This window comes from Thunnus maccoyii, chromosome 23 (genome assembly GCF_910596095.1).
Source record: "Thunnus maccoyii chromosome 23, fThuMac1.1, whole genome shotgun sequence".
Taxonomy (NCBI): Eukaryota; Metazoa; Chordata; class Actinopteri; order Scombriformes; family Scombridae; genus Thunnus; species Thunnus maccoyii.
Window position 1 is genome coordinate 25,105,136 of NC_056555.1, and position 20,000 is coordinate 25,125,135.

The following is a 20,000-nucleotide window of genomic DNA, read 5'->3' on the forward strand; positions in this document are numbered from 1 at the left end:
TTGACTCCATTCATTTTGTAGTCTAACCTTAACCGGGACCTCAGAAATGACATTTTGCTGTATTAGGACCAGACTTTGGTCCCTATGAGGACTACTGGTCCCAATAAAGTCAGTGTTTATACCAGAAACGGTCCCAATAAGCATAGAAAAACACATATACACACACAAACAAACGCAAATAAACACACACAAACACATACAGGCACACTGAGCGTTTCAGATAGAGATGAATGCGTCTGAATCCTTGCTGAACGCTGCAATGACGTCAGTTACCACCACACCAAACGCCACGATTGGTCCAAATCACAAGTGTCTGTTGGACATTTCATGCGGAGAAGTTTCCTGGAGGGAAAAACCACCAACGTCCACAGCAGGAGTTTCAGCTGGTTTGTGTTAATACCTCCGTCCACATTAAAAACACCAAATCAGGTAATTCTCCTCCTACTGGGCATGTGCAGAGGACGGACAAGCAAGTCAGCCACAGAAAAACAGTGAAGAAGAAACGGTTTACTGTTTCTATTTCCTTTATATTTAGTTTATTGCAGCAGATTCCGACAGTTTGAGCAGAGAAAGGTGGTCGATATGTTTAACTCTGAACGAGCAGTCAAAGTAGACAATAAAGAGAAGCCGTCCGCCATTGTTGTTATTGTCGTCGTATTTCTTCTTCTTCCTCTTCCAGTCAAACTCTGGACTACTGCAACCATCTGCTCCGTCAGTGATATGACAGTTTTCCCTCGTACACGCTACGACGCCAAGCCGGCGTTTTCACATTTACACTCTGGAGGACATTTTGGAAAAGCTACGTTTTAGTCTGAACAGACGACCAGTACGGAGAGAAGATGTGTTTACTGGTTTAGCCGGCTTAGTGTGGTCCCAGTCTAGATTTAGATGATTTTCTGCGCTTTTTGTCCAGAAGTATTTTTGAAATATTGCATAAACAAAATAGTTTTTATTACACATTTATAAAAGTTTGATAAAAAAGGAGTTTGATAAAAAAAACTACTAATTTTATTAATGACGCACTTTTAGTAACTGGAGTTAAACAGAAACACTACGGACACACAACATTGTCTTCACTTGAAGTTCATGAGTACGTCGCCTCACGTTAGCTTAAACATCGAACATTCATTAGCAACGTTAGCAGCTGCTATCGGATCAGCACTCAGAGTCAGAATCGATATCTGGGGAGGAAAAGTCAGACTGGTGGGTCTCTAATTTGTGCCAGTTATTATTTAAATATTTGTACATTTGCATCAAGATTTATTTGTAATGTTTTAATCCTTCAGTGTGACAGTGAAGGCAGTTTTCTGTCCATTGAAAATGTTCTGAGTGCAGTAAAAAATGGATTAATAAGAGTGATTAAATAAATAGGATCTTAATAATTATCATTTTAACTATAATCATGCAGCCTCTTGATGTGACGGGCCAGAAAAGTGTCTAAAGTCTAATCTGCAATTTAAAAAGTGAGCAAACTGCTTGTTTAACCATCCACATCTCTGAAGACCAGCTGAGTCTCTGCTGACGTTCCAGTTTTCCACCTTTTCTGACAAAACATTCTCCTCCTCAGGAAAATACAGGAGCACAAACACGGCTTTAATTAATGAAAACTGAGGAGGGAAGCGGGAGGTAATTACAGACCCCCCCCACCCCCCCCCCATCACCTCCTTCATTTGGCATTTAATCAAAGTAAACAAAGAGGAATGAGCCTCGCTGTGTTGGCTGTTGACAGCAGCTCCCTCCTTCAAAAGTCTTCACCGGGATGACCACCCACCCGCCTGCCGACCAACTCAATGAGAGCAGCAACAATGGCTGCTTATCCAACGCCCCCCCCCCCCCCCCAAAAACAGGATCTGACTCCAGCAGAGACCTTTAAACTACCTGCAACAGGAAGCTGTGAGCTAATCAATAACTCTGATCAACATCTACAACAGGACTCCTCTTTTAGTCAATAACTGATCATAACAGACATGAAGGACATAAACAATAAACATCATTCGATTCCTTTTAGTCTTATTCATATTATTTTGTATTTTGTTGTCTGGATGTTTATTGGCCTGATTTTATTTTATCTTATTGTGCTGAACTGTTTTATCTAAAAAGTTCTTTATAAATAGAATTTATTCATAAAGAACTATATATTATTATAATATACTTATAGTTATTATTATATTATTATTATCATTATCACTTAGTAGGTCTAACATTACATTATATTTAAATCTTTACCTCAAAGGTGAGATTAGTTCACTCATAATTTCTACCACTGAGCTGAACGATGTCGTATTTTCCTGTAAACCTTTTTAAGCAGAGGAACAAGTTGCTGATCATTATCAATCATTCAATGCTAATCACATTACACCATTGATCAGTATCGCTCCTAAACAGCCAAATGGAAGAGTAAAGTTGGGGTTTGATGGCATTTCATTGAATCTGCTTCGTATTCTTCCAAATCTCTTATTAAATCCATTTAGGTTCAGTTTTAAACATTTGAAACGTTTGCTAAACTCTGGTCGAGTTCAACTTTGGTCAATTAGCAAACTGGTGAATCTGCAAATCATCACTTAAGGCTGCAAAAGTATGAATTTTTTCTTACAGCGGTGAAAAAGCGACGCATCCTCGTGGATGTTTAAATGCTGTGATGATGGTAATGAACTCAGTAGGCGTCACATGACCGCAGTATTGTGGTAATGCCGTTATCGTCACAGCCCAAAAGGTCAATAAGTGACCTTTGAGTGGACGGAGAGCCGGAGAGTCTAAAATGAAGGAAGCTATCATAGCTTATTTGCTGTGTTGCTAACATCCAGAGCCAATTAATTGACTAATTGATTAGTTGCCAACTATCAAATTCATTGCCCGCTATTTTGATAATCGATTAATCATTTTGAGTAATTTTTTAAGAAAAAAAAAAAAAGTGAATACTTTCTGGTTTCTTTAGTCTCTGTGACAGTAAACTGAAGATCTTTGGGTTTATGGACAAAACAAGACATTTGAGGACGTCATGTTGGACTTTTGGGAAACACTGATCAACATTTTTCACCATTTTTTGACAAACGACTAATCAGTTAATTGAAAAAAATAATCCACAGATCATCAATAATGAAAATCATTTTTAGTTGCAGCTCTAGTGTGTAACATGTACACTGAAATGAGATTATACACTTTCTCCCATTTCATTTTCTCTCTGTGCATATTGCGTATCATTTGAGCAGCGGTCCGAGATGTGGCAGTGAGGAGGATATTTTGCTTTTCACGCTTAACAAAAGACAGTTGGCGAAGTGACGAGAGGATGAATTTCTGATCAAACGCTCGTTTCCGATGGCAAAATTTCAGCACCGTTGCATGAAATTACGTGTTTGGTTTGCAAACAAAAGGGTTTCAGTACCTGTCTGGTTGTATAAGACATGCTGAGTGTGAGGCCTGTTATCTCACAGCTTCAGATTTTGGCAGCCGCTCTGTGAACTGTTTCATCTCCTCTGATCTCTGGTTTCAGAAGCTGGAAGAAGCCCCGAGCTGTTTTCACTCACTGGATTTGGCTGTTTTCCTTCCTTCCCTCTCTTGTTCACTGCCCTTCAGTGTATAAAGTGTCCAGTCATTGGTGAATTTCTCCTTAATGACCTGTTTGGGCTCATTATGCTGCCTGGCAAACATAGAAAGGACTGAAGGTCTCCAAAGTGGCAGCAGAGCAGAGCCGGCAGCTCTCCGTTAGCTTCGTTAGCTGAGAAGCTCTCTGGCTCGCAATGAAACCAGACTTTCATGTTGAAATTATGTTTTCCAGACGACTATAGATATTTTTAATCTCAGCAGCAAATATTAACTGTTCTATAAAATAATAAGGAAAGTTTTCTACAGCGTGAAATACCCAACGAATCTAGAATTACTTTCATTAGCAGCTACTTTTAATCGCAAAACGCAATGCTGTCTGGCTTGACTGGTTATTTCTGTAATATCTGGATGACCAATGTGATAATGAACTACGATGTGTTCAATATAAGAACATAATGTAAGATGACAAATGAGGTGGAGAACGTGAAGCAGAGCCAAAATCATGGCTGTATATTTATGTTCTACTGGAATACTTTACAGTATAAAACTCCTTATTTATAATCCTTATTATCCTTAAATAAATAATGTCTGTAAGTTATTCTTAATCAAAAGTCAGGCAACAGAGGTTTTAAATTGACGTTTAAAGATATCAACAATTTATGAAGTTTATGAAATTTCGGAAACAAGAGCAGAAATGGAAGCTCGTCAGTGATCCAGCAGTTTTCTGACTGAACTAAATCACATATTGACCCCAAACAGGAAGCTCCAGATCTGAAAAGTGAAACCAATGTGGAAGTGTCTTTCTAACGGCCAGCAGGGGGCGACTCCACTGGCTCTAAGAAGAAGTCTGATTGTATGGAAGTCTATGAGAAAATGATCCTACTTCTCTCTTGATTTATTACCTCAGTAAACAGTTTCCTAATGAGTTTATGGTCTCAGTCACTAGTTTAAAGTCTTCTTCAATACAGCATGATGTTCATTTTGTAAGTTATGGCCCCATTTAAAGTAAAATAGACGATAAAGCAGCGTATGCTTTAGGGTGTGGCTACATTGTGATTGACAAGTCGCTACCACAGCGACAACGTTGGTTACATACGTTAGGTAACATAACCCCAGATTAGCCGTCATTATTTCTGTGTTTTCAGTTCATCAAAGTTAATAATTCTTGTTCAGTGTTTGGTTGTACTGAAAGAACCTTTAAGGAGTCGGATGTTCAGTGTTTATGGAAAGTATATTTTGATTTGAGCCTGGCGAAAATTAGCATTAACATTATCACAGTTAAGTGCGCCGTGCTAACCGAGCTAGCAGCTAGCGTTAGGGTCAGCTCCACCCTCTCGTCCAAATATGGTCACTTCTGGCTACAAAAAATCCAAGATGGTGACAGTCAAAATGCAAACTCAAGGCTTCAAAACGGGAGTCCACAAACCACCGGGTGACGTAGCGGTGTCCATCATTATTAACAGTCTATGACTGAACCTCACAGCTGCACGTTTCTACTTCCTCTTACAACATGTTCGAGCATTTATCAGCCTATTTTTCGTTATTTTTACTTATATTACATTAGAAAGTGGCTAAAACAAGTAACAGTTCATCGCTGAATCTTCCAGTAACTATACCACAGCTGGTTCACAGTGTTTGGATTTATTACGTTAATTATCTCATTATCAGATATCTGTGTCAGAAGCTGCATCCTGGCTGCTGTTTAATGACTTTTTCTGTTCTCCATATTGAGATGAGTTTAACCCTCCAGCAGCCTGAGAGCATTAATGAGCTCACATGGTGGTAATAAGATCATTATCTCACTAATCACCATAAAAACCAGCAGCAGCAGGGATCACACTGCAGGACACTTACTTCATTGTTGTGCCACGACGCTCTTTAAGACTCACAACACGCTGCCTGTCACATGTCAAAAAAACTGTTTCCTTCTGTGTCGCCAGCGGTGGAAGAAGTACTCAGATCCTTTACTACAGTAAAAAGTACCAATGCAGACATGTAAAAATACTCCATTACAGTAAAAGTACATAAGTATTATGAGCTTGATGTAGTTAAAGTATTGCAGTAAAAGTACATAAGTATTATGAGCTTGATGTAGTTAAAGTATTGCAGTAAAAGTACATAAGTATTATGAGCTTGATGTAGTTAAAGTATTGCAGTAAAAGTAGTGGTTTGGTCCCTCTGACTGATATATTATTATATATGACATCATTAGATTATTAATAGTGAAGCATCAGTGTTAGAGCAGCATGTTACTGTTGTAGCTGCTGGAGGTGGAGCTAGTTTACACTACTTTATATACAGTTAGCTAGTTTAGTCCAGTGGTTCCCAACCTAGGGGTCGGGCCCCTCCAAAGGGTCAGCAGATAAATCTGAGGGGTGGTGAGATGATTAATGGGAGAGGAAAGAAGAAAAAACAAAGTTCTGATACACAAATCTGTTTTCAGTTTTTGGACTTTTTCTCTAATCTTTGATTGTTGCTGAAATATTGGATCATTTGAACATTTATTGAAATGAAAGCATGTGAGAAGTTTAGAGGGAAAAATCACTATTTGGTGGAGCTGTTAACAACTCATAGACATGTGAAATGTGACCCCGACCCAACGCGTCAGACCCACATTAGCAAGGCTTCTCATTTGTAGATTTTATCAGCAACATTTATTTCATGTGTTAGCCAAACTTTAAGATTAAAGATCTGGTATTATTTTTGGCATTTTTTTTATAAATGCTGAGTGTATTTTAAACATATCTGTGACGTTGTCTGCTTAACGAGACTCAGTATGTCTCAGAAGTTACGTAAACACTCAGCGTAGCGCTGGGTGGCGGCGGGCTCATGTTAAAGCTTCCTGCAGATTTGATTTGACTTTCTGGTGTGACGTAGTAACGAGTTCCGGCTCAACACCGCTCACTCTTACTTAAACTTAACTTTAAAAAGTGTTTATATTGACACCACTTTACATTATTTACATTGTTTCTGATAAATCACATTTTGTTTGTGAGAACACTACCACTCCCATGAGCCTCGGCTGCCGTTGCTATGGAGACAAAAAACAAAACATGTCACCATGGATACAGAATTCACTCAAAGTGACTCAGAAATAAAAAATAAACTGAATCTTTAGCTTCTGCCCGCTATTAGCAGCGCACGTGACCAAATTTTAAGCTTTGTGATTGGCTGTTTCTTGCGGAAATGCATCTTGGGAGTTGTAGTTAACTTCTAACCAGAAATCTTTATGTCCACAGTCTTGTAGCTTTGACTTTTTACTAAAGAACCAGATATTTTCTAACTCAGTTATTCATCTTTTGTTCTGATGATTCAACCTTGAGTTTCATGTTGATCCAAACTGTAGAAGACAGAACTGAGAGTCATGTATTGTTGTCTATGAGAAAAAATTCACAGGATTTTTACACTTCACAACTGTATTAAGCACATCAGATCAATATTTTATTCACCTGATTCAGAGCTGAGCAGCAGCTTGTTCTGTCAGTCACTGCAATCACTGCAGATATCTGATATCTTCAGCTCTCATTGTACCAGCAGTCATTAAAACTAGAAAGCAGTCTCCATTAAATATAAACACTCTTAGGTTACATATTTATAACACTAAAAACTGCAGAAAACATTGTGGAAAACATTTTTTAACAATTTTAAAGCTACTTAAAAAAAGGTATAATATGTAACTTTTCTGCATTAAAATGTCTAGAAACAACTAAACCAATGTTATATATTTTGTTCAGTAGTGTACTGTACAGCTGTGGCGGCTGTGGTTCAGGAGGTGGAGCGGGTCGTCCAATAATCGGAAGATAGACGGTTCGATTCCCGGCTTGTCCTTGGGCAAGATACTGAACCCCACATTGCTCCCAATAGCTGTTCCATCGTAGTGTATGAATGTGTGTGAATGTTGACATGTATTGAGTGGTTGTAAGACTAGAAGGGCGCTATATAAATGCAGCCCATTCACTATTTACTTACATTATCCCAAATGTTTCCAACAATTCTCAAAGCCAGAGAAATCCGTAATTTTTATCAAAGAAACAGTCATTTCATTTGGTCGCTTTACCAAAGACTATACATGTACATACGTCAGCGTTGTGGTTACCCGCCAGAAACTCTGTCATAAATTGACTTTCATTCAGTTTTAATCCACATTTTTATGATACAGTTTTTAGATCCTGGTCGTTTTTAAGTATATCTTTTAACCAGATGAAGGATTTTAGTCATCAGACGTCTGGATCTTAAATGATCAGAGAAACAAGTTGAGCAAACGTTAGCAGCAGTTCGGCTAACAACCCCTCCTGGAGGTCCTGTTTCCACCCAACAGCCTCAGAGAAACACTGATTTTTAATGTGAAACTGCTTTAATCACCTGCTTTAATCACTGGATCTGTTTGTTTTGAAGAGGAGGATAATTCCTCTGCAGATAATTCGGCTCCTGGTAAAAACCTGCTGAACGATGAAGGAATCCTGACGGCAGTGGTGGTTATTTAACACTGAAGACAACAACTCCCATGATCCCACACTACTTCACGACATCATCAAACTCCCGTCTTTTGTTCTTGTTTTGATTGAAAGACTCTTAACAACAGAAATTACATACTGTGCATTTAAAGAGGGAATAAGTATTAATAGTAGTAGTGAGGAGAACGATAGCGTCACGTCTTTGCTTCTCACTGTGTGTTTCCATGAAGAGAACAAACATGATATGAATCCTGACTTCACTGCGGTTGATATAAAAGAGGAAATTAGAAACTCAAACCATCAGATAACACTGACCTGAACACAGAGGCACAGATACCGACAGAGAGATGGTTGAATGAAAGAAAGATGAAATATATTAATAATATGTTATTAAATCTAAAGAATGTACCGTGTGACTGTAATAACTCCAGATGTTCTGTTTGTTCACAGTTTCTCAAATGTCTCATGTGTTTTATATCTTTATAAATCAACTGAATATCTTTGAGTTTTGGACTGTTGGTCGAACAAAAATCAGACATGTGACAGACTTCTGGAAACTGTGATGGACGTGATTAAAGCCAGATCAATTCAGGGTTTATGAGGCTCATATTGATATTTAAGAGTTTTATAATATTTTTGATATATTTGATTTTTACAGATTTCTGTAGCATTTCAGTATTTTATTGGCCAACGTGCACCGATACAGATAAATCTGCAGTGAGCTGATACATCGGCCTGGTTTATTGTTCAGATTGACTTTTTATTTGTTACTATTTTCTAACTAGAATAACTGGTAGATTCATCAATAAGGACAATAAATGTTAGTTGCAGCTTTATTAGAAACTGTACTGTATGTTCCTGTCTGTCCCGTTAGCGCACAGATCCGTGTTGTGACTGTAATGACTGTAAAAAAAACTGATAAAAAATATAAACATTCAGCAGATTAACTGATGATGAAAAACATCACTTGGCTAAATTTTCATGTAGATACGGAAGCTGTTTTGTGTAGAGCTGCAACTAACCATTTTTATCATCGATTCATCTACTGATTATTTTTTTAATGATAAATCGATGAATCATTTGATCAATAAAACATCAGAAAACATCCTGGAGTCCAAGCTGTGTCTGATATTATCCAAACAACAGTCCAAAACCTCCAAAATATCACATTTACAGTAACGAAAGACCAAGAAAAGCAACAATTTCTCACCTTTGCAAGTCTTGAACAGTGAATATTTGGCATTTTTGTTTGAATTTGTGGAATTCAAACTTGCGTATTGTCCAACATCTTTAATTATTCTTAAACATTTAATATCAGAGATTCACAAGCGTTTGTTTACTTTAAGTTCATGTATAGTTTAGTTATTGTCATAGAGACTAAAAGAAACCAGAAAATATTCACATTTAACAAGCTGGAATCAGAGAATTTGGACTTTTATTCTTAAAACATGACTCAAAATAAATCCATTATCAAAATAGTTAATTAGAGATTAATTTAATAGTTGGCAACCAATCAATTAATTAACTAATCGTTGCAGCTCTAGTTTGTCCACACATCAGTATCTTTATGTCCAAATGAAATTCTATTTTCTTACTTTGCAAACAAATAAATACGTTAAAAATAGTTACAGAGCTGAAAAACTACAATATTCTCCTCTGAAAAAATCAAATCCACCGACATGTTAATACTCAGGTGAAGCAGCAGAAGCTGTAAACTGGACTCAGGTATAAAACTGGAGGAGCTGCAGTCACACCTGAGCAGGTCAATTCAGATATTGATCATCATCAGCTGCTGCACGATGTGAAATGATTTCTGCTCCTCAAGACAGATGAAGAGCAGCTCACAAGGTTTCTGTGTTTGTGTTGATGCAGGCCTCAGTGTGTGTGTGTGTGTGTGTGTCTGTGTGTGTGTGATGCTGACACACATGCAGGGAATCACTGAGGCTGCAGCCGACTGACCCACTTTCTGCAGGACAAAACGAGCTGCTGGCTGCTTCACAACCCGACCTGCGGTGCCACAACGCGTCCATCTCCACACACACACACACACACACACACACACACCGACACACACTCAAATATTCATCATCCACTTCTTATATAACTCCTCTTCTAAACCTGAACACATTTTATCTGCTGTGTTTTCACTAAACAAAGCGACACAGACTCCTGCTGCTGCTTCATGACATCCAGGCAGCAGAAAACGCACCAAAAGCGGAATATTTCCCCGGAAAAAACGCGTCTTTACCTGGACGAAGCAGAGCAGATAGACGGCGGGAAGCAGCGGGGGAAGCATGATGTGTGTCAGTCAAACAGCTGCAGTGAAGTCGGGCTTTTTCCTCTCAGTCTGCTGCGCATCCAAACAATGGCGATTTTTCTGCTGCATCGGACCGCGATGCTCCCGCTGCCGCACGGATTCAGTCTGCGGTTTGTTTCCGCTCCGCAGCTCTAACTGCACGCCACCATCATTATATCATCATCATCATCATCATCATTCTAATCATCCGCACGGACCGCAGCTCGAACCGGACCCCGCTGTGATTCAGAGAAAACGGGCCGGGCTCCGGCGTCCATGCCGCGGCCTGGAGACGAGCAGGAGGTCGGTGTCGGTCAGCGGTGATGAAGCTGCTGCTGCGCGGCGTCGCCCCGCCCTGCGCTCCGGAGGCTGCATGCAGACACACGGACCCTCCCCCTCCTTCTCCTCCTCCTTCTCCTCATCCTCCTCCTCCTCCTGCTCATCATCATCATCATCCTCCTCCTTCTCTTCCTCTTCACCCTCCTCCTCATCATCAGCCAGAGATGGAAGAGGATATAATTTAAAATGTAATATATGAATTTTACATAACTTAAAGGTTTTGTTTTTGAATTCCAGTGTTAAGCATTCTGTTTAAATCAGGTGATTTTTAGCAGTAACTAAGTACATTTACTGAAGTACAGTTTAGAGGTACTTGTACTTTACTTGAGTATTTCCATGTGATGCTACTTTCTACATTTCAGAGGGAAATATTGTACTTTCTACTCCACTACATTTATTTGACAGCTTTAGTTACTTTTCAGATGAAGATTTGACACAATGGATAATATAACAAGCTTTTAAAATACAACACATTGTTAAAGATGAAACCAGTGGTTTCCAACCTTTTTGTCTTTTGACGTCTTACAAAAAGCAGTGTGTAGTCGGGGTCACATTTCACATGTCTATGAGTTGTTAACAGCTCCACCAAATAGTGATTTTTCCCTCTAAACTTCTCACATGCTTTCATTTCAATAAATGTTCAAATGATCCAATATTTCAGCAAAAATCAAAGATTAGAGAAAAAGTCCAAAAACTGAAAACAGATTTGTGTATCAGAACTTTGTTTTTTCTTCTTTCCTCTCCCATTAATCATCTCACCACCCCTCAGATTTATCTGCTGACCCTTTGGAGGGGCCCGACCCCTAGGTTGGGAACCACTGGACTAAACTAGCTAACTGTATATAAAGTAGTGTAAACTAGCTCCACCTCCAGCAGCTACAACAGTAACATGCTGCTCTAACACTGATGCTTCACTATTAATAATCTAATGATGTCATATATAATAATATATCAGTCAGAGGGACCAAACCACTACTTTTACTGCAATACTTTAACTACATCAAGCTCATAATACTTATGTACTTTTACTGCAATACTTTAACTACATCAAGCTCATAATACTTATGTACTTTTACTGCAATACTTTAACTACATCAAGCTCATAATACTTATGTACTTTTACTGCAATACTTTAACTACATCAAGCTCATAATACTTATGTACTTTTACTGCAATACTTTAACTACATCAAGCTCATAATACTTATGTACTTTTACTGCAATACTTGAACTACATCAAGCTCATAATACTTATGTACTTTTACTGTAGTAGGACTTTTACTTGTAAATGGAGTACTTTTACTTTGCTGTACTGGTACTTTTACTGCAGTAAAGGATCTGAGTACTTCTTCCATAGTTGGTTCGTGTGACGCAGTTTTGATGTCACATGTGATTTTCAGATATTTTACATGTGAAATGTTAGAAATCAAGTGTGAAAACAACAGTTTCACATGTGACGTCACATTTGATGTTTTCACATACAAACATTATAAAATGAACACTCTCAAAAGTCATTTGTGCACATTTGTGTTTATGATATGTGTCATTACAAAATATCACACGTTTCCCTTTTTCTGTTTCATTTGATCATTTTTCAAGAGAGGTGGTTTGAGGGAAATTATTTTTTAAATTATTGACTTAGTTTAACTCTGTTTTTTTTTATTAAAAAGACAAAAAATCATTGAGTTTATTGTTCTTGTGTGTTTTTTGTCTGTCATACTGAGTTTCTGACTTCTGGTTATTGTAGTTTTTAATATGTTTATTCTTTTTCTGTGTCTTGTGTGTACGTTTTATAAACACTGAGCGCAGAACATTGTGGGATTACAGATGAGAGAAAAAATATGAAATTAAGCTTCTTATTATTTAATTTTATGTCTTTATTTCTGTGTTTCAACCCTCTGGAGATCAGTCTCATTTTGGTTCATTTGAGACTTTCTGTGTGTTGAGTTTTGTCTTTGTTTAGCATGTTTGTATTCTTGTTATCAGCACAAACTCAGCTATGAGTACAATTCATCATTTTGTCAGTTTAACAAAGTATAAAGCCACAAGGAAACCAAAGAACAAGAAAAACGAGGCAATAGAATGTACAATGTTAAATGATAATTACTGAAAATATTATTACAGGACAGTTAAAAGTTGTGACAAATGTAGTTTTATTGTTCTTACATACAAATACAACAGAAAAATGTCAGAAATTAAATCATTATAGGCTTTATTTAAATGTCATTTTAACTTGTTTTTGTGCCTTTTTCAATGAAAGTATGTGAAAATATTAATAATTCAATTTTAAAAAATACTATAAATTATACAATAACACTTTTACAGTGTATTCATTAATAAAAAAATAATTTGATGATGAATTATTATTATAAATGATAATCAGTTTGCCTCTACATATAAATAAAGTTATATTAATATAAATAAAAACATGTTCATTGTGTTCACAGATCAATATTGAAGGATGAAAAACATGAATATTTTCATTCTGTTCACACCTGAGTGACGTCATGAGTTCATGTGTTCACTGTTGGTTCAGGACAGTCGTGAAAACAACAACAGCTCAAACATTCAATAAATAAACCGTCCTAATGTTTATGTTGTTGTGACATTTTAACACAGATTAAACAGTTTCTGTTTCTAATATTTTAATATATTTTTAATGTTTTAGCTTAATAACAAACACATCTGTTGCTCATAATTCATGACATCATTCACACTTTGCACCAGAACTGGAACTAATGATTCTTTTCATCACTGATACTCTGCAGACTATTTTTTACACTAAAGTAAAGTCTCAAAAATCTCCATTTCGTTCTCATTGGCGGCACCTATGGTGATAAGCAGTAATTGCAGGTGTGTTTTCGGACATCACTTGACTTCACTCCCAGAGCTCCAAACAGTCACACTAGCAGAGACCATACTATTTAGTATGCCAGAAAAAGATTGAGTATGTTAATGCAGTATGCCAAGAATACCAGGATGCATCTAGTCACACTTTGCGGTATGCATGCCAGCATGCTTTTCTGGCTATTCTGACCCATAATCCTCTGTGCAGCAGAAGATACACCAGATCAACTGAGCAACGACAGAGCACAGACAGATGACAGCACATTGACAGTCTGCGTGTCTTTGGTGAGCTCAGTGAATGGCGTTTTGTTGTATTGCCAAGATAAGAAATGTGGCACCAACCATTTTTTTCAGCAATATTCAAATTTTGCACCACAGACTACAATGGATGTATGAGCAAGAGGGTCAAAGTTCAAGGCGTAATGTTATGACGAAGTAGTACGTCCCAATTGTGTGCATACTGTATGCAACACTACGTACTTTGTATAGCATAGCAGCTGCAGTATGTACTAAAAGTAAAAAGAAAAAGTATGGTGTGCCCTAACCTACTGACGCTAGCCACATAACTGCAAGGTCCGCAGCTCGCAGTGGACCTTTGTTGCATGTCATTTCCTGTCTCTTTCTCCCCTCATTTCCTGTCAACTTATCACTGTCATTGTCCAATAAAGGCATGAAAATGGCCAAAAATACATATTTAAAAAGAAAAAGTATGTGATTTGGAATCTAACATACTAACATACTATTCATACTAAGTATGACGTCAAATTGATTATGTAGTGCGTTCTAACTGCATAGTATGTGGATTTTGTGTACGCAAGAAATGCCTGGATGTATCTAGATTAGCAAGAATATCTGTGTAAGCAGCGTTAGCTTACTAGACATACTCAACTGCCCCAAAATGTGTTGTGTCTCTTCAGACTGTACAATGGCGGACTGCAAGGCAGACAGTATTTTACACTAAAATATTTAATAATTTTAATTTGCCTTAAAATAATACTGTAAAATATTACGTTGAGTGGAGGAGGTCATTTGTGATAAACAATTTTCATTCAATGGCTGCAAGGACCGGTCATGTTGTGATGCATGACTGTATCACATGACTGTCTTGCTTGAATATTCTTGAGTGAACTGCTGGTAATGGCATAGTCAATCATTCATTTAGAAGGCAGTATTATTGACTGATTATGTAGTAGGCAGTACACAGCACATTCAAACTGAAAATGGTGTGCACCATCTTGCTACGGTTTCTGGGTTGAACAACGAATTTCCTCGAAACATTGTGCAACAGGCTTTGAGGTATATTTTCTCATTTGGTGGGTGTGTCAGAGGTGTTAACCAATCAGCAGCAACATGTATATAAACCCTTCCTTATTAAAAAGGCCTTCTCAGCTGCTATAGTCGCAACACTTGCGTAACACAACATGGTGTCCAACGTACCGTTTAAATAAATGTTTTGCTATGTTTTGTCGTGGCTGAACGCGGATTTGCTTCACACACAAGTGAGTTGAAGAGCAAGTCTGTTGTGTTAGCCCTGTCTACCCTCTCTGGTGGACCAACTACTGCAATAACTGTGTGCTGCCTTTGAATTTTTCCTGGGAAAGCCACCAACACCCAGTTCGTAATACTCATAATACTACAGATGCAAGAGCTTTCATCAGTGGGCCAAAGGCTCAGTCACCATTGTGTTACCTCATTCAGCGATAGATAGTGACTAAACAGACATTTAAATGAAAATCTTCAAGATTATTATTTTAAAGTCCTGTATTTGTAAAATCTAAATCTTAAAAGTAAAATTAACTTAAATAAATGTAGTGGAGTATAAAGTAGTAAAGTATGAAGTATTATTAAAATGTGTGTACTCAGGTAAAGTACAAGTATCTGATGATTGTAGTAAAGTACTTCAGTAAATGAACCAGTGGAAATAAAAAAAAAAACTTCAACACTGAATCTAATCCAGCTGCTGCAGCAGTTTTACAACCTTAAAGCTACTTTTAGATTAGAAGAGGTTCATGAAATGTCAAAGCTTCCTGTTTCACAGCTGATATTTATGTAGATTTATTGGAGTTGTGTCCATGTCACAGGTTTGAACCCAGCTTGTCTCCCTGTGAGACTAAAACACACTGTTGTATGTTTGAGTTTCAGCTCGTTGTTGATGCAGCAGCACCACCTGCTGTCCAAACCAACAAACTACCTGCTACTGTCCACAAGAATACATTACAACCACAATCAATATTTCATTCACTAACACATGAAATATTATCCAGGGTAGAGCTGCTAACGGTTGTGTTTTTAAGATTTTACAATAAGTTACATGAAATACTAAGTTACCAAAGAAAAAGGAAATTACAAATCAGGGACGACCTGATAAAAGTATGGCATTGTGTATATTTCTGGGCTGCATTGTGTCTTCTCTCACATTGAATCTTTGTACTCCAGGAGCACTGCTGGACGCTGCTGTGTAGTAGTTTAGTGTATTTTATGAAGGATGTGTGCCATGTGTGGACGATGTCTTGATTGCTTTTTTCTTCTTAGTGTGTGTGTTTCTTTTATTGTGTTTGTTAAGTTTTGGACAAACACTGCAAACCAATTTCACTCTTAATCTTAATTTTCTCTATTTTCTGACATTTGATAGACAAAATGATGAATAGAGACATCTCTAACTAGATTTACTCTCCTCTCCTCACATGTTTTAAAATGTCTGTTTTCATGTATTTATTCCTCCTTGTTGTTTGTGTTCAGTCTGTATGGGTTGCTGTTTTCTTGTATCATCACATGGTGGCGCTGTTTCCTTGTTTGTATATTTCACCTGATTTCAGTAATAAAGTTAAAGAATAAAGAAAACACAGACAATCTAAAGTGAATAAATTTCCTGGAAAGAACCAAGTACTTTAGCAGTAATTTATAGGTCAAATAAAGACAGTGTTCAGTTGGTTCACTTCCAATGAATGAATTCCAGTTGCTAAGCTAGCATAAGCTAAAGTCTTTTAGTCAGTTCACAGCAGGTCAGACAAACATGCAAACATGTTTCATCTACAGAAAAACATACAATTCAACATATATGAGAATAAAGTTTCCAATAATAAATGACTGATGAATAAATATGAACTCAGGTGGAAATGGAAATCTATAAATAGACCAAATTACACAGAAATTGATTCCCTGGAAACTTTGAGGAAATTAATAAGAAATTATAAGAATAATGGAGCTTTAAAATAAAGTGTAACCATAAACTCAGATGGCGTCCTGGTGGTCCAGTGGTTAGACAAAAAACATCTAACAGATCCACAGAAACAAAACAAAGAACACAGATTCAATCAAATATGCTTCATTTATACACAAAGACAGAAAAAATAACTACAATAAAAATAGATGTTATACATGAAGTTGAAGCTTGACACAGAATAAAAACACTGCAAGTTCATTTATTTCCACTGATGTTTATTAGAATTTGGTCTTTGTTTCCCACCATCATCATCCCACCACCCTCCCTTCACAAGTCTATAAAACTTCTCAAAACCAACGTTACACAATGTTTTACACAAAACTAACAAACATACAGGAAGAAAATAAACTAGTAAAACACACATAAGATTCAAATTTAGCATATGGAACAAAAATAATCAGTAGATCAGTGGATAATGAAAAAAGGTAACGTCTGCACACAAAGTTTAATAATGGCAACGTTTTGATCCCACTTGGATCTTCGTCAGGCCAGATTGTTTAAAAAATAGAAAACACACCCATATTTATACATCATGACAAACTCTATGGTTAAACATCCAAGAATTCAATAAAGTACACAGAAAAGTAATACAAAAGCCACACTTCAAAATATCAAACATTCATCTTATATATAAACATTCTATCAGATTCATCATCCCATATATCAAAATCTACATCACCTACATTCAAAAATATATTTTAATAAATGACAAGAAAGAGAGAAGAAACCTTAAATTCCTGTACAGGTATTAAGTCTTTACACCCTTCTATAAAAAGTTAACTAGATCAAAAAACAATAAGAAAAAGAGACACACCTGAAGAGTTTATACATTTTAACATTATTTTCAAATATATATACAGAGTCCGTTTGCATCATTATCACTGTGTGCAGTGTTGTACAAAACATGCAAGATGCTGCACTAATGTAGAAAAGATGTAAAGGATGTGATTGGATAGGGCTGGATCACATGATCTCACCTACAAATTTAAATTATATAGTTATTGTTAAAGACTCCTGATTGGCTGATCAGTGTTTACTTACAGCCTGATGCAAATGACTTGTTAAATATCATTATGAGATATAAACTATTCATTTTGACATACATTTTTGCATAAAAAAGCTGGATACCTTTAATGTTTACACACAGAGCAACTCTGCTGCTCTGACTGTGGTAAAACAGCCACGTCTCACTCTCTCCCAGGAGTAATCCTTCTCCTGTTGACAGTCACAGTAAATTCTCTTCTGCTTCATTAATTAGTTTTAGTCCTCGTTAACTCTCAGTGTGATTCTGAGACGCTTGATAAATATGGGCCCAGGGTCAGAGTCTGACTTATAATACCTGTTTTTAATCTTTTCTGCATCAAACAGCTCATGTATAACACATCTGTAAAGTGCTGATTCAACAAAATCCAGAGATAACTGTTCAGTTTGTAGTCAGTTAAGAGACTTAAGTGAAGATGACAAAATCCAGATCCAGACTCCAGTCCAGATGGATCATCAGGATCCAGCTGATCCTCTCTCAACACACACTCCTGGATGTTCACTCACACTCTGACAGAGATCACCAATCCCATCTGGTGAGAGAAGAAGAAACAGCAGAGGTCATAAATCAGTGTTTAGTGAGACTCACTTCATCAGCTGTCAGTCAGTGATGCAGCACATCCAGTATAAAGAGCAGCACGGACTTCAGTCCTGTTCAGACCAGAAGTGGAACAGCTGTGCAGCGTAGCCTGCTTCCTTTCAGCTCTCATGTTAACGTGTTGGAGTGAACACACTGAGCTCCAAGCTCACACACCTGCACAGACTTTTGCTATCAAGTCTGTTTACTCTGCAGATTTCACTCAAGTACACAGAGGAAATAAAGTGCTGAGAGTCATGAACACATCATTACTGCAGAAACAGAGACATTCACTCATCAGTTTACTGATGGATTTACTGTTGATACATGTCAACTGTTAGAAAAGTTGAAAGCTACAGAGTCTCTGTGGGATTTGAAGATCTTTCCTGCTGTTAAATCATCACATGACAATCAGTCAGAGCTCTCAGCTAAACAGCTGCTGTGATTCCTGGACTTCAGCAGAGGTTCTGGTCTGTATAAAGACCACATGGTTACTAAACGTAATGATGCTTGTGTGAAATCAGAGCCAGTGATTTGCAGGCTGCAGTCAGACTGATCTTAGAGCTCTGACAAAGATGAACTGATCAATTCTTTAGTGTTGAAATGAGAGAACAAACACTTTCAGATCAGATTTGATGGTAGGACAGTTTGATGATGAGGACCACTGTCTCTATACATCTTGTAAGGCTGTCAGCTGTAATCCAGCTTTATTTCCTGCAGACATGAACACAACAACAACAGTCGTCTTCACATCAACTCAAACACATGATCACAACAAGCTTCTGGCTGATCTGATTGGCTGACTGTTCTCTCTCTCTCTGTCTTTCTGTCCAATCCTGAAGCCTGTCACCATTCTCCTCTCACAGCTTCACTGAGGAAAGCAGCCACTGAGAAGGTTGAAGGTTCACCAGGAAATACTGGATCTTTGCTTTGATACTAACTGTGTTTAATACAATACTGCTGAAACCAGCACAGACTGACTCCAACTCTCTACTCACTCCACATACTCCAGTCTACAGTCTGGACTCTTCTGAAGATCAGACAGCTGTTTCATGTCCGAGTCCGTCAGGTCGTAGTTTCCCCACAGATGCAGCTCTCTCAGATGGGATGAGGGGTTGGACTTCAGAGCTGAGGCCAGAGAAGCACAGCTGGTCTCTGACAAACTGCAGCGCCTCAATCTGAATAAAGAATAAATGACGTCACTTTAGAAAACAAAGTTCCTGCTTGAAATCATTCAATGTTTCATAATCTGTTCAGAGCTGAAGAAGGTTTAGAATGTAGAAGTTTAGAAAGTTGTAGATGTGATCTCTAGATCCCCTACGAGACAGCCAGAGTCAGCTGACCATCCTGAGTCACCACAGTCCCGTAAACTGCGGCGGGTCCACAGACTGAAACTATTCACGTCACGGTTTACGGGACTGTGGTGACTCAAGGCAGCTAATATAGCAGCTAGCATCTATGTTACTTTTACACTTAAAATAAGATTTTTGTGCACGTTGTAATAACTGGATTTAAACAAAGTGGACATTTTACACATCATGCTGCTCTAACTGAACCATTTACAACAAGTAACCACTGCACACACACAACACAGAGCACATGTACATGTTTACTGAGTAAAGACACAAATGCAAAGATCCATCTCTGGATTTCAATAATCAATTATTGATCATTCAAATAA

The 20,000-nt window shown here is 37.6% G+C and overlaps 2 protein-coding genes across 6 annotated transcripts in view; both read right to left on the reverse strand.

Annotated features, from left to right (window-relative positions):
• Nucleotides 1-10,679, reverse strand: part of ptpro (protein tyrosine phosphatase receptor type O) — a 70,953-nt gene extending 60,274 nt beyond the window's left edge. For 4 of the 5 annotated variants that reach the window (XM_042403051.1, XM_042403049.1, XM_042403048.1 and 1 more), the window contains exon 1: nucleotides 10,246-10,679. In XM_042403051.1, the coding sequence (XP_042258985.1) occupies nucleotides 10,246-10,293 (48 nt within the window). In that variant the 5' untranslated portion in view covers nucleotides 10,294-10,679. Of the gene's footprint in view, nucleotides 1-3,382; nucleotides 3,590-10,245 lie in introns of those variants that run through there. The other variant, XM_042403047.1, reaches the window with a different exon arrangement.
• A 7,501-nt stretch (nucleotides 10,680-18,180) lies between these two features.
• The window catches only part of LOC121890617 (NACHT, LRR and PYD domains-containing protein 12-like), a 28,721-nt gene continuing 26,901 nt past the window's right edge, over nucleotides 18,181-20,000 (reverse strand). Inside the window, exons 9-10 of the mRNA XM_042403065.1 lie at nucleotides 19,318-19,497; nucleotides 18,181-18,275 (exon numbers count right to left, since the gene is read on the reverse strand). Coding sequence (XP_042258999.1) covers nucleotides 18,263-18,275; nucleotides 19,318-19,497 — 193 coding nt within the window. The 3' untranslated portion in view covers nucleotides 18,181-18,262. The remainder of the gene's footprint in view (nucleotides 18,276-19,317; nucleotides 19,498-20,000) is intronic.